At 37.2% G+C, this 16,090-nt stretch overlaps 1 protein-coding gene across 10 annotated transcripts in view; it reads left to right on the top strand.

Annotated features, from left to right (window-relative positions):
- The window catches only part of RELCH (RAB11 binding and LisH domain, coiled-coil and HEAT repeat containing), a 120,614-nt gene that overhangs the window by 100,819 nt on the left and 3,705 nt on the right, over positions 1-16,090 (top strand). For all 10 annotated transcript variants that reach the window (XM_050768084.1, XM_050768083.1, XM_050768082.1 and 7 more), the window contains 2 exons: positions 3,761-3,849; positions 10,954-11,024. In XM_050768084.1, the coding sequence (XP_050624041.1) occupies positions 3,761-3,849; positions 10,954-11,024 (160 nt within the window). The remainder of the gene's footprint in view (positions 1-3,760; positions 3,850-10,953; positions 11,025-16,090) is intronic.

The raw sequence follows: 16,090 nt of genomic DNA, 5'->3' as shown, positions 1-16,090 counted from the left end.
TTTACTATCATATGCCTATAAAATAAAACTAAGAAGGAAGTAAAGATAACGACGGGCAAAGTGAACTCCCAACTTTTAGGCTCTTTTATTTAAAAGGCAGAAGGGTTGAAGAAAGGGGAAATGAGAGATTGAAAAAAGAGTGAAAGGCTAAATACTAAAGTACATGCTCAACAAAAACCAGAGAACGAAGGAAGAGCTTCAGGATTTTTATATATGGTTCACATTGTTATATACCAGTTTGATGTAATAAGCAACATGAAGAGGTAATTTTAAATGAGATAAATATGCCATAAAATATTACTGACAGTCATTGACACTGGATTCTTGACTAGAATGTACCAAGAAGAGGTTATTTTTGTTCAGAATAAATCAAATAGAGAAAGTAGAAAAGTAGAGCTATCTGTTAAGTAGCTATATGTCTTTGGAAATACTAAAACTGAAAGTTGGATGCATGGTTGAGAGCAGTTTATGTTGGAAATCTGTTACAAATGACCTAATCATGAGGAAGATATGAGCCGTTTTTTATAATACAGATGGCACCATGTTTTAATAATAATTTTGTAACCTCAACTATTCACATCTTCTATAAGTTTAGTTCCACTAAAAGCAGAACTTATCATTCTTGATTTCTTGTTGGCATTTTCAACTTAGGGAAGATAGAGGAAGCAAAAAGAGGAACTGATATTCTGAATTAGCAAGTAAGAATTCTTTAGTATTGGAGAAGTGATAGGACCCTTGCAAGAAAGCAACAGTGGCGCATCGCAGAGTTTGTATCTCAAAGAAAGAAAACATTGGTATGTTTAATTGGACTTTGTGAAAGTAATATTTAAAACTTACACAAAACGTTATGTAGCAGAGAGTTTCTAAAGGAATATGCCTCAAGGAAAATGGGAAAGTCAAAAGATTCAAATGTTTGGCTCTGTAAAACCAAAGTTTCCAAATAAGGAAGGCAGTGGTTTCCAAAGAGCATAGAAATCTATACAGAAGGAATTATTGTGTGTGTAGATATGCATAGGATATCACTAGAGTAAATACAGTAAAAAGTCTACATACCAATACGGTAAGGGGAAGAACCATCTTAACAATAGGCCCTGTTCAAGTACTAAAAGTGTTAGTTCTACATGAGTCAGAACTTGTACTTGAGTCAACAGTGTTGTGGCCCCTAATAAAATCACATTGTTCTAATCTGTTCTGCTCCATTATATTCTAAGCTGATCCAGAAGAGTGTTCCTTTTAGCCTACCATCATGTTTTAATACAGACATTAGAAAAACTATAGTGTGTAACATTTTGGCATGATAATAAGTCAAGAAGTCATGTTTAAGGAAAGTTTGAAGGAATTTAGGAATGTTTAACCTGGAGAAGAGATGGCTTGGGGATGAAAAGATATTTTAAAGGTGTTTAGGTAGAAGGATGATTAGGCACACTGTGCAACTAAGGTACAGAGCTAACACTAACAAGCAGAGGTAACAGAGGCTGATTTCGTTTCTAAGAAAAACTTACTAATTGAGCTATCTAAAATGCAGTGATCTCCCTTAATAAACTAAGAATATTCTTTCATTGTTAGCAGTCAGAGGCTAACCATCATTCGCCAGTGAGGTAAAGGTGACTCCTAATATCTGATGGAACTAATTACCTTTAAGTTTCGAATCCTTGAGAAAGATTGGTCCATAGGGAAAAGGTAGGCCCCAATAGTGAGTAGAAAGAGGAAAAGAAAAGTGACTTCCCTCTTCTTTCTAAGTAGGGCCATCTTCAGCTTCTCAATCCATGCCCATGTTTCTCCAGATCAGACTCTTAAACTACTCATTCAAAGGTCATTCACAGTTATATTTTGGTGCCACTTTCCCCGTATCTTGAAAGCAAGACTACATAATAATTAGGTTGCAGCCCTCTATATGTCTATAGGGATTTGGTTTACCAGATGATGTTTATATTTTTCATACCTATTAAATTTATAAATCACTCATTATAGGAGCCTTGTTTGTGAACAATTTTTATTTATAACTGTATTTTCAAAGGAGTAGTTACACTGATTTTTTTCTCAGTGAAATTCATTTTTTCAACTAAGTCATCTTTATAAGGGAACTCATTTAAATCATCTATTTTAATCATCTTTATGGCCGGGCCTGGTGGCTCGCGCCTGTAATCCCAGCACTTTGGGAGGCCAAGGTGGGCAGATCATCTGAGGTCAGGAGTTCAAGACCAGCCTGCCCATCATGGTGAAACCCGGTCTCTACTAAAACTACAAAAAATTAGCCGGGTGTGGTGCCGCGCACCTGTAATCCCAGCACTCGGGAGGCTGAGGCAGGAGAATCGCTTGAATCCAGGAGGCGGAGGTTGCAGTGAGCCTAGATCATGCCACTGCACTCCAGGCTGGGTGACAAGAGCAAAAAACTCTGTCTCAAAAAATAATAATAATAAATTATCTTTATAAGAGAACTCATTTACTGGCATTTTTGTGGTGTGATATTAAATAGGAGCTAGTTTTACAGGCTAACAACTAGAATAAAGGGAGAATGTATCAGAATTGACGTGAATGAACAAGATGAATTGTTTTCTGGAGAAATGCATCTGCTTTCCTGATACCTTTTAATATCAAGATAATCAACTAAAACTCAAAGATGACTAAGAACTACAAGTAATCCTAAACTTAACAAATGCTCTTATTACCACAAAAGCTCTGTTACCCAACTCAATCAGGACCCATAGTAGGTCAGTTTAACAGGATGGCTAAAGCAAGAAATCAGGAAAATGGTATCTACCTTAACTTACTTTAACTTAAAATGTATATATGTTATTTTCTTTTACCAGTCTTTTGATGTAGTCATCTCTTTTTTGTGAATTATAGTTAAACATCTTCTTTCTGAGGTAAATCATATCTGTAATGCAATTGTCTATGATTTTCAGGTTAAAGTTCTTTAAAGAGGATCCAGAAATATTTCTGTTATGCACTATAGAGTTTTTCTAGATTTTTATATTTTTCTCAATCTTTTACAATTGTCTTATACCTAATAGTTAAACAGCAATGTTTTAAGCAATTTGCATTTATCAGTTTTTCCCAAATCTTTCAACTTAGTTGTCATGGAAAACTTACTTTTTGTTTTTTTTTGTTTTGTTTTGTTTTGTTTTTTTTGTTTTTTTGAGACAGAGTCTTGCTCTGTCGCCCAGGCTGGAGTGCAGTGGCGTGATCTCGGCTCACTGCAAGCTCCCGGGTTCACACCATTCTCCTGCCTCAGCCTCCCGAGTAGCTGGGACTACAGGCGCCCACCACCACGCCCAGCTAATTTTTTGTATTTTCGGTAGAGATGGGTTTTCACCGTGTTAGCCAGGATGGTCTTGATCTCCTGACCTCGTGATCCACCCGCCTCAGCCTCCCAAAGTGCTGGGATTACAGGCGTGAGCCACCACACCCGGCCGGAAAACTTACTTTTTGTACTTTTTTCATATTCATTGAAACATCTGATTGGGTTACATGATTTAATTGTTATGCTCATTTTATACATTTCCATGACATTCTGTAATTTAAATGATGAATACCACTGACATAAATAGATTTGTGTGAATAAACACAATTGACTCCTGATAAATAACTTACTCTGCACGTGAGGATTCATGCTTGAGGGGAGCCTGTTTACCCTCAGTGATCACCATGCAATAGGTATCATCTAAGAAGGCTTCTCTTTTATATGGTACCAACTCGGTTGTTCTGTTGGACATACCAGTTTGGTTTCGTTTAATTCCCTTAACTACCTTGTCCCAAGTCATTTCAGAGGATTTAATGGTTAATCACTTTTTACCTGGTCTCAGATGTTTACGGACTGACATGGAACATCTTTCTCCAGAGCATGAGGTGAGCCACTGTGATTAGCAGTGCCATATTCATATTTTAATCCCTCATATACAGACTTGCATTCTTCTCTATGTGAGGCTTATCATATGCTATACTTAATTTTTTTTAATCTAGCTCAGTGTCATTTTATCAACTTATTTACTAGCTGTGATATCTTCAACAACTCCTTTCACATCTTTGAGCCTCTCTTTAATTGTCTAAAGTAGGGATAATACACTCTCCTTCACTTAATATGAGACTTTAATAAGATAATGTATGTGAAATTTTTAACTATAAAATGTTGGTTATCTCTGACCATCAACTTTCTTAGATGCAGTTTCTATTTTCTGTCTTCATTTCCTCATAACTATTTTATTTCATTCTGTTTGTCTCCTGTTTCCCCTCGTTTCCTCTAAATCCCTGTTTATCATTTATTTTCTATTCCGTATCTTCAACCTATTTTTCCATCAGCTTTTCCTTTTACAATGTTTGACTCTGAACTCCTAAATAGCAAAAACTTCCTTTCATCCCTCTCCAAGTCTCGTATTCTTCCTGATCATCCACATTTACTCTCTCAACTTTTACAGTGTCTATTGGTACATCATATTCCCTGCATCACACTAATCCATTGAAACTGCCATCTTTAAGATCACTCATGACCAAGCTGCCACCCTGACAGGACTTTCTTTTTGTTGTTATAACTTCAGGTCTCTCTGCAGCATTTTCTGATTCAAAACTCCTGTGGCTCCTGGGACTCCATTCTATTCCTGTTTTTTTTTTTTACTTCTCTAGTCAGTTCTTCCCAATCTCCCCTCCTTTCTTACCTCACCTTTTCATTCATTAGAATTACTCTCCATGAACAAGTTCATCCATACTCATCATCTAACTTGCCTCTACTATATGTTACTATCAGACAAATTTCATCTTCTGCTCTAACCCCATGCTGGAGCCATAGAACTTCCTGGCTCACTGCTACCTGTCTATTTCACCTGCATGTCCTACAGGCATCTTGTAAAATTCAGCATGGCCAATCCCCTCAACCAGAATTACTCTCCGTCTCCCACTTTGGCTAATGCCACACGGCTTTCTCCCCAAATCATATACCTGATAGTTAACATGGAATATGTCCAATTAGTTCTTTAATTTCATAATGTCTTTCTAATCTCTTCCCTTTCTTTATACCTGTGCCACCCTGTTAGTTGAATCCTTTATTGTTACCTCATTGAAACCATTGTAGAATATCCTAATTTTTCTCCAATCTTAGCTCTCTACTATTGTTTCTCACTACAGCCAAAGTACTTTTTCTAAAGTATAAATCTCTTCGTCTTATTCTCCTATTAAAAACCTTTTACAAGTTTCTTACATACAAGGCCTTTTATCATCTGACACCTGTTCATCTTGATAGTTTCATCCCTCTCCCTTTCTCCTCCATCACACACTTTGCCCCAGCCATGCCAAACTAATTCATCTCCACCACATACATTGTCTTTTGCTTCCATGCCTTTGCCTGTTCTCTTCCTTCTGTCAGAAGAATACCATTGCATAATGTAAAGTAGGATGTACATTCAAAGGCTATATTACATATGTGTTTGTATTAGTCAAGGTTCTCCAGAGAAGCAAAACCAAAATGATATATTAAGAGATTTATTTTAAGGAATTGGCTTATGCAGTTGAGGGGGCTGGCAAGTCCAAAATATGTAGGAGAGACCATAAGGCAGAACACTCAGGCAGGAATTGATGTTTCAGGCTTCAGTCCAAAATATGGAGGGCAGGCTGATAAGCAGTATTTGAGGCAGATTCCTTCTTCAGGAAACCTCACTTTTTGCTCATAAAGCCTTCAACTGCTTGGATGAGGCCTACCCATATTTTTTAGGGCAATAATCTCCTTTACTTAAAATTAATTTATTGTAGATGTTCAGCACATCTACAAAATACTTTCATAGCAATGCCTGGGTCACTGTTTGATTAAATAACTGGGTATTATATCCTAGCCAAGTTGACACAGAAGACTATGACTAACTATCAGTCTTGTTTAAAAAACAATTATACTGTCACAAAGTTGATGAGGGGAAAAAAAAGGAAAAATTTTTAAAATAATAATAATTAAACTAACACCCATGTAATTACTACCTAGCTTAATAGAAAATTACCAGTATCTTAAAAGTTCTATATATGCCCCTCCGTAATCATGTCCCTCTCCTGTGCTCCTCCAAGTTTAACACTTGCCCAGAATTTTATATTTATCATACTTTTTCTTATTGTTTTACCACATATTTATTTATCCCTAAACAACATAGTGTTTAATTTTGCATATTTCTCCTATCCTGTATATATGGAATCTCCTGTATGTATTCTTATATGATTTGCTTTTTTCACTCATTTTGTTTATAAGTTTCATTCTTATTGATATTTGCAAAAGTAGTTATCTTATTGTCCTTACTGAATAGTATTCCTTTGTATGATTATGCCATAGTTTATCCATTCTCCTTTCTGGGAAAATAGGTGATATTTTCAGTATTTTGTTATTATAAACAGAATTACAAGCATCTTATGATGCACATGTGCAAAAGTTTGTCTGTGAGATACAAACTAGGAATAGAATCAACAAGTTGTACAGTGTACACATTTTCAGTTTTGCCTGCTAATGCTAAATTGTTTTCCGAAATGCTAACAATTTATACCCCTATAGGCAGTGTATGGGAGTACCCTCTTAGTTCTCATGTTTGCCAACACTTGGGATTGTTAAACTTTCTAATTTGGTGGATATAAAATTACCATTATGTTTCTGATTTGCATTTCTTTAATTACTGTCAAGTTTGAGCATTCTTTGGTATGCTTATTGATGAGTTGTGTTCTTCTATTAAAGTCTATTTAGGTTTTTTGCCTATTTTTCATTTAGGCTGTCTTTTTAACCGTTATTTTTTAGAAGTTCATTATGTATCTGGAATATACCAATACTTGGTCAATTTTATGTTTTATGAATATCTGTTTCCAATTTATATGTCTTTTCATATCTTTGGCATCTTTGAACACTGATTCTTAATTTTTTAATAGTCAGATTTATTGATCATTTCTAAAAGACATTATTTCCTATACTTCTGAAATTTTTTTTAATTGACTTTATATAATAAAATCATTAATTTTACTAGAATTGGTTTTTATGTATGATGTGAGCTAGCATTCCAATTATATTTTTTTTCCTATATGGACAATCTGTTATTTCAGTATTATTTATTGAACAGTTCATCCTTTTTGCACTGATTGGCAATGCTGCCTCTGTCATATATGAAGTTCCAATGTATGTACGTGCCTGTTATTGAGGAACATTCTTTCTCACTGGTTTCTTTGTCAATTATTATAAAAGCGATATGCTGTCTTCATTACATTTGTCTTGTTTAAAAGTCCAGAATTCCAGTAGGACAAGTCCAGCATCTTGTCCTTTTTTAGAAATGTTTTGACTGTTCATGACCCTTACCTTCCTCATGTAAAGTTTAGTATTATATTGACAGGTTCCAAGAAGGATCTTATTTAGATTCTGATTGAAATTGAATTGACTCTGTAAATTAATTTGGGGAGTCTTCTCTATGATTGAGTCTTGCTATATAGAACATGCTATATCTTATATTTATTTAGATCTCCTTTCAACACGCTGGGACTACAGGCATGAGCCACCATCTCCAGCCTGGTTTTTTTGTTTTGTTTTTCTTTATTTATTTTAAAGTTAGTTTTGAATAGGGATTTATCAGTTTCATTAATCTCAAATATTGCACTTTTAGCTGTGTTGATTTTTCCTACTGCTTTTTTTCTATTTTACTTATATCTGTTTTCATCTTTATTTCCTTTTATTTTGTTTAGGTTTTTCTATTTTTCTAACTTCTTGAGGAGGAAGTTTAGGTTATTTTTAAACTTTTCTTCTTTTCTGATATATTAATTTAAGGATTTTGGTTTTTTGTTTGTTTTTTTTGAGACAGGGTCTCACTGTCACCCTTGCTGGAGTGCAGGGTGCTGTCTTGGCTCACTGCAACCTCTACCTCCCAGTGATCCCCCCACCTCAGCCTCCCGAGTAGCTGGGTCTACAGGAATGCACCACCATGCCCAGCTAATTTTTTGTATTTTTAGTAGAGACAGGGTTTTGCCATGCTGTCCAGGCTGGTCTCAAACTCCTGGGTTCAAGCGATCCACCCACCTTGGCCTCCCACAGTGCTGGGATTACAGGCTTGAACCACCATGCTCAGCTATGAATTTAAGGTTTTAAGTATTGTTTTAGCTGTATCCCTTGCATTTGCTATCTTTATTATCATTTAGTTCAAATTACAGTTTTATTTCCAGTATTTCATTACTGACCCATGGGGTTTGTTTAATTGGGGGGCAATGGGAATTATCTAGTGATATTTTTGTTACTGATTTCTAACTTAACTACAGTCAGAAAACAGTGTGATTTCAGTCCTTTGAAATTTGTTAAAGTTATCCTAATGACCCAGAATATGATCAGTGTGGCATTTGAAAAGAATATACATTCTGTCTTTATTAGATATACTGTTTTAATAAAATAAGGTTAGTTAATTTTATGGTTCAATTCTATCTTCGTATCAGTTTTTTTGTGACCTGCTTGTTTCATCAGCTGTTGAAAGACATGTTAAAAGTTAAGACTGGCAGCCAGGCATGGTGGCCCATGCCTGTAATCCCAGCACTTTGGGAGGCCGAGGCAGGCAGATCACCTGAGGTCAGGAGTTCACAACCAGTCTGACCAACATAGAGAAACCCCATCTCTACTAAAAATACAAAATTAGCATGGTGGTGCATGCCTGTAATTCCAGCTACTTGGGAGGCTGAGGCAGAAGAATCGTTTGAACCCAGGAGGCAGAAGTTGCAGTGAGCCATGATCGTGCCATTGCACTCCAGCCTGGGCAACAAGAGCGAACTCCGTCTCAAAAAACAAAAAAAGTTATAATTGGGAATTGTCTACTTCCCCTTTTAGTTCTTTTCAGTTTTGCTTTGTATGTTTCTTAGATGCCCTTTATCAGGTTGGGGAAGTTTCCTTCTATTCCTAGTTTTTGAATGTTTTTATAATGAAGGGATGTTAGATATTATCAAGTATTTTTTTCTGCATCAATTGAGATGACCATGAGGTTGTTTTTTCTTCTATTGATACAGTGTGTTACATTAATTTATCTCAGAGTACTAAACCAACCTTGCATTCCTGGGATAAATCCCACTTGGTTATGTTGTATAATTCCTTTTATATTAGCTGGATTAAGTTTGCTAGTATTTTGTTGAGGATCCTTGCTTCCAAGATAAATGCTAAATCTAAGTCTATAGGACAGAACAAATAAGAAGCAAACCTGTTTCACCACAAATTGCCCTACCTCCATTAGGGTATAGTGGGACTGAATAAGAAGAATAATTTAAAGACTTTAAAAGGATCAGATTCCCAGATTCCCTTGCCAACCTTGAAAGGAGACTGGAGCTTTGCTCTGTAGACTTGAGATATCGGGCATAGCTGAAAACCATACTGAAAAGAGGGAAAATAAGTGACAGCTAGTTAATGATGGGACACCTCATTACCCTTCAAATTCTGGCTGTCAGGTTTATGCCTACAGGGGAAAACAGATCAACAGAAAGTTAGGTTGGTGCCAGATCTAACTTAAAGTGAAGTTTACCCATGCATAAAGAGATTCTAATCCACATTTTGGTGCGCCAGTCATTAGTAGACATCCCAAGATTAGCAATCATTTCGAAAAGCCTAGAATACCAAAGATAGAGATGAAAATATAGAAGAAAGAAGGAGGGTACTGGAGGAAACAGACAATGCGAGGAGGATAAAGAAAAATACAAAAATTTCCCCTTAAAAACCAAAAAGCAAAAAACTAGCCAAACAAACAAATGCTATAACCTGTGAGACAAGAGAGTGGGGAAGCAGAGAATACATTCAAAAAAGGGTAATCTAGAATTTCCCACATGATGCATGATAAAAGTTTCATTCTCTCAGAATAATCCCCAAAGTCCTTATCATAATCTCAAGGCACTACAGGATCCAGCCCTCTCTTCTAGTACATCTAAGACTTCATCTTCTATCCTCTCTCCCTTGCTCACCCTGCACCAACTCTGGCCTCTTTCCTTAGGATATGGCAGGTCTTCTCCCACGTCACAGCCTTTGAGCAGCCTCTTCCTAGTGTCTGCAGCACTTATTCCTCCATCTCCTTCATGTTTTTACTTTAACATCTCCTTGAAGCCTACCCTGAACACTTCCATGAGAATTGTACCATTCTCTGCTTTGGACTTCCTAATACCCCTTATCTTACTCAATATTTTTTTTAAAACCCATATCACTTTCTAATATACTACATAACTTACCTGCTTTTTGTATATCTATCTCTCTTACTAGAACATAAGCTCCACGAGTAGGGAATATTGTCTGTTTTATTTGCTCTATCCCCCCTGTCTAAAAAGGTGCCTAGCCCATAGTAGGTAGACAATAAATATTTTTTTAGTGACCTCCATGCCCAAACATGGGCCAAGAATATTCAGAAGAGCCATTCATTTTCTGGTGTGGTTGCCAGATATCAGAGCAGCAGTTTAGATCTCTCTAACCTTTCTATCACTCACTCAGTTTCCCTGCAGGAATGGTGTTAACTTTTATACACCCAGCATATCCCTCATTATATTTTAGTAGCCATGGAGCTGTGCCTAGTCTCAGCTCTAGACATTAAAATAAGGGATCTTGCTTTTTGCAACCTGGAGAAAGCAAAGGGGCGTAGAACAGGACAGCTTTTACTGGGAAAATATGTGTGTGACCATAGTGTGTGTGTATGTTAAATATATAGATGTATATAAATTTTACTGTTAACATTAGAAGATGGTGGGTAAGCTAAGGGAGAATAGAAAACATTTAGAAAGAAGACTAGTGAAAATCAAAATAAATTGTTATATGATTGAGATTTTTTAAAGCTACTTCTGTACCTAGTCTAGCAATCTAATATGAATTCCTTTAACAAAGTGACTGCCAAAACTAAATTTTTAATTAACATATTAGCTTATGGGAATATTAAAAATTAAAGCATTAGATTAAACCATACTATTTTACTATGTAAACTGTATTTCACTAAAGTAAATTTTTTTAATCAGGTTATTTTAAGTTCCATGATAAAAGAATGTGAACAAAAAGTTGAAAACAAGACCGTCCAAGAGCCTCAAGGGTAAGACATTAATTCTTTTTTTAAGGCTACATGTTAACCTTAATTTTTCTATCTAAATTTGCTATCAATCAGTATAATGTGTCATTTTGTGTTATGTTATAGTCATTCGTTTAGAAGACAAGAAAATGATTTAAGTCACTGGTTCTCAAATCCTCATCCATAAACCATCTCATCAGAATTATCTGGGGAATTTAAAATTCAGGTCTCCATCCCATGCCCTGTGCCTTCTCTCAATATTCTCAGTCAGCCTAGGGACATTCAAAAGCTTCCAACAAAATTCTGATATGTAGCTGGGTTGTTCACTCACTGGTCAAAATAATGTCTAGAAACTTGTGACAGGAGTTGTAAGATAAACAACATACTGCGTAAAGGATTATAAGCTTGGGAATGTTCTAGTCACATGCTTCTAATCAAACTAATTGGAATCCAAGGATTCAGTAAAATTAAAATATAAGCATAGGTGTGAAAGAGTATATATAACATTGGCGTTTCAGGAGTGGGAGTTATTTACAAATGGACTGTACGTACTCTTACTGAGGTAACCTTGAGCATCTTAAGTAGACTCTGTTAGACATAAAAAGCTGAAAAGTATTTTCTTTAAGGCTAACTACCGGGAATAAGTGTTTCATCCTATGGGTCTAGAAACACACACACACACTCGCGCATGCGTTCCTCCCTGTTCCCCATGCGCAACACACATACGTCTTTGATGTGTTAGAACCCTTACTTTATAAAGACTCTTAGAATGGAAGCAGTCTTCTCCATATATAACCATTTTAGCTACAGAGGATTAAAACAATAGACACATTCACATCTTCTATATTATTGGTGGTTTTTTATAGAGGTTTTTTACAAGTTTTTCTAACAAACACAAAAATAAACTGAAAATATAATGAATTTCTATACATATTATAACTGTAACCCAGCTTCAGTTTCTTCCATACCCCACCTACTTCTCCCTCCCATTCTCTGATATGTGTCTTTTAAACATAAGTATTATTTTAAAAAACATAAACAAAATATCATTATCACACCAACATAACAATAACAACTTAATATCATCAACTATCTGGCCTTTGTTCAAATTTCTCCTTGTTTTATAAATGTCAGTGATTTGTTGTTTGTCTTTCCTTACAGTTTGTTTCTTTGAGTCAGGATCCAAATGAGTTCTGTACATTGCAGTTGGTTGCTATTTTAAGTCTCCTTCAATCCATAGACAGAATGTTACCTTTCTATTCCTTTTTTCTCCATACAATTTACTTATTGAAGACACTGAGTCATTTGTCCTATAGAGTTTCCCACACTCTGAATTTTGCTGATTGCATTTCTCTTCTGTCTTTTAACATGTTCTTCTCTATTTCTTGTAATTTGATAGCTGGGTCTAGATCTAGAGACTTAATCAGATTCAGGGCAAGCTTCTGTTCTCCTCAGGTTTTTACACATATGATTCTGTCTGCCAGGAGTATTCTTACTCTGCCTGGCTAGTTCCTATTCATCCTTCAGGAAAGAGCTTAGATGTTGCCTCTTCAGGGAAGCCTTCCTTGGCCCCACCCTTCCTCTGAAGTCTATCATAGATCAAAAGCACAAGAGGAAAGCCTTTTACTTGAAGCACTAAAAGGAATTGCTTCTCAGATGGAAGGAAAAGCGAGAGTGAGTGCAGATAAAGATATCTGTATCCGTGAAGGGCGCTGCCTTTTGCTGTGAGGAATACAAAGATGATGCATACATGGATTTCACCTCCAAAGGGCCTGTGGTTAAAAGCAGTATTTTTCAACCTGCAGATCATGACGTTAGTACATTGCTTAATTAATTCAATTGGTTGTGATAGGTATTTCATCCCAAGAAATAGAATCAAATAGAGAGTACATCCCAAGTGGTAAGGGTGAGTCTTTCTTATGAAACATCAGTTACCTGTGTAAGTACTACAAGTCATCACATAAAATGTGGCACTTACTATGGATCTGTGTCAGAAAAGTTTGAAAAGCACTGATCTGCAGGCAGAAAATGTATGCATAACTATTTTGGTATCCTTCTCATATTCATTCAGCAGTAAGTAAATTCAGAGCGCTTACCATGGGCTGTTCACAAAGATGAGCTTCAGCAAGTCATAATCTCTTCCCTCGGGGTATTCACAGCTGACAGTGGGAAAAAGAAGCAGTTAAAAATAAAGATAAGCACTAAAACAATGCCTGCAAATGGTTCCACGGAAAAAGGAATACAGGAGTCTTCAGATATGAATGACTGACTAGGGAGGAAAAAAGAAAGAGCAAAAGAGGATTACATGAGGAAAAATCAGCACTGTGCAAAATGGCCAAAGTTACAGAAAAGCCTGTTTGGGAACTGTAAGTAAAGCTAGAGCGCGGCCAGGCGCGGTGGCTCAAGCCTGTAATCCCAGCACTTTGGGAGGCCGAGACGGTTGGATCACGAGGTCAGGAGATCGAGACCATCCCGGCAAACACGGTGAAACCCCGTCTCTACTAAAAAATGCAAAAAAACTAGCCGGGCGGGTTGGCGGGCGCCTGTAGTCCCAGCTACTCGGGAGGCTGAGGCAGGAGAATGTCGTAAACCTGGGAGGCGGAGCTTGCAGTGAGCTGAGATCCGGCCACTGCACCCCAGCCTGGGCGACAGAGCAAGACTCCGTCTCAAAAAAAAAAAAAAAAAAAATACAAAAAACTAGCCGGGTGAGTTGGCGGGCGCCTGTAATCCCAGTTACTCGGGAGGCTGAGGCAGGAGAATGGCGTAAACCCGGGAGGCGGAGCTTGCAGTGAGCTGAGATCCGGCCACTGCACTCCAGCCCGGGCAACAGCGCGAGACTCCATCTCAAAAAAAAAAAAAAAAAAAAAAAAAAAAAAAGCTAGAGTGCTGAGTACATGTGGGAGAATGGTAGAGATAAGTATATAAAGGTAGGAGGCACCAAACAGTAAAGAATTCTGTGTGCCACACTGGGAGATTTGGACTTTGTGTTATAGGTCAGGTGGTGGCAAAAAATTTTTGTAGAGATAGTAAATACTATTTTAAACTTTGGAGACCATACAATCTCTCTCACAGCTACTGAGCTGGACTCTGCTATTGTAGCAGGAAAGCAGCCTTTGGCAATATGTAAATAAATGCGCATGGCTGGGTTTCAGTAAAACTTTATTTATAAAAACAGCAGGCTGGATTTGGCCTGCTACCTGTAGCCAACACTTAGGACCTTTGGTTATCAAGTCAGTGTTCATCAGAATCAACTGGAAATTGCTGAGTACCATCCCCAGAGTTTTTGATTCAGAAGATCTGAGTGGAGTCTGAGAATTTATATTGATAACAAGTTCCCAGGTGGAGCTAATGCTGCAGGTCTTGGAACCACACCTTGAGAATCACTGCTTTAGGAACCAGACTCTAGGGAATAGAGAAGTGGGTGGAACAGATTAGAAAGCTGTTATAGGAACCCATGATGAGATGAAGTGTGGCCTTGGATGGGAAGGTAACAATAAGTAATGCTTATGAACCAGATATCATTCTAAGCATTTTTCATATATTTGCTAATAATAGTCATACTAACCCTACAAAGTAGATACTTCTACTATTCTCATTTTACAGATGGCAGAGAGGTAGATAAGTTGCTCAGAGGCCACCTAGCTACTACGTGGAGGAACCAGAACCCAGGCATTGCTGTCCTTGAGACTGCAATTTTAACCACCATGTTATAATGCCAGTGTATGGCAGTGAATATGAGAAGATGGATTTGAGACCCATATTTCAGATGGGAACTCAGTTTAACTTGGCAGCTGATTAAGAGTGAAGGAGAACAGAATCAAAATATTCCTACAGTTCTGATCTGAACATTTAAACGGATGATGATAAAATATAACAAAATGGAACTATAGGAAGAACTATTCTGAAGAAGAATATTTAAAATCTGAGGCACAGGTAGAATGTTTTACAGGCAGTTCACTGAGATCTAAGAACCATTAGCAGCACATGGGTGGTAATTAAAGGCTTACGGTTGGAGCAGTGGTAGATAAATGATATCATTTGAAAAGGGGGCTCTGATGGGGAGAAGGTGAACAGTCATGGAATTAGAGACCAACATTTCAGATGCATATGGAAGAACTTAACTGAGAAATAGAAGGCAAACCAGAATGGTGTTAGAAATCAAGTGGAGATTTTATTTTTGTTTTTGTTTTGTGGGGGGGTTGTTTTGTTTTTTTGTTTTTTTCAAGATAGAGTCTCACTGTGTCTCCCAGGCTGGAGTGCAGTGGCACCATCTCGGCTCACTGCAACCTCCGCCTCCCAGGTTCAAGCAGTTCTCTTGCCTCAGCCTTCCGAGTAGCTGGGATTACAGGCATGCACCATCATGCCCGGCTAATTATTGTATTTTACTAGAGAGGGGGTTTCACCACGTTGGCCAGTCTGGTCTCAAACTCCTGACCTCAGGTGATCTACCCGTCTTGACCTCCCAAAGTGCTGGAATTACAGGTGTGAGCCGCCGAGCCTGGCCCAAGTGGAGATTTTAAAGAGAAGAAAAGAGAGAAATAATATAGGCCATAAATAGTTTTAAAGAAGATAGGGATATTAGTTGCAAAGAAAAGATCTGAGATTTGCTTGAAAACTTGCAGTGAAGATACACATTACAAGTCATCCCATTTCATTTTAATAACTCTTTTAAAATGTATGTTTTCCTGGATTAAAATCTCCCTTTCCAAAATTCCTATGCCCTCTAAAACAAGTCTTTATCATCTGGTAGGAGGGTGGGAGAGTGTTACAAACCCCTTTATAAAACTGATAAAAATTTACACTCTGTCTTGGGGTGGGGGCGGAATTGCTGTAATGCAATGATTTTTTTTTTTTTTTTTAACTGAAAAGCTTTGTAATATAGACCTGGGCCTCCTACCTCAGATGGAAAGAATCAGAAGTACTGGATTAGGCCTAGGCATCTGCATTTTCAAAAGTTTTCCAGGTGACTGTGATGTGTATCCGTAGACCTATGTAGATATATACACCCCTGCAGATATACATTTATATCCAATTTTTCACCTATGATATACGCAGATATCAGTTAAGTCACCTAAATCTTCTCCAGACCA

Source organism: Macaca thibetana, chromosome 18, assembly GCF_024542745.1.
Source record: "Macaca thibetana thibetana isolate TM-01 chromosome 18, ASM2454274v1, whole genome shotgun sequence".
Lineage (NCBI taxonomy): Eukaryota > Metazoa > Chordata > Mammalia > Primates > Cercopithecidae > Macaca > Macaca thibetana.
Note: the sequence above shows the minus strand (reverse complement) of the source record. Positions and strands in the feature narration are given on the sequence as shown.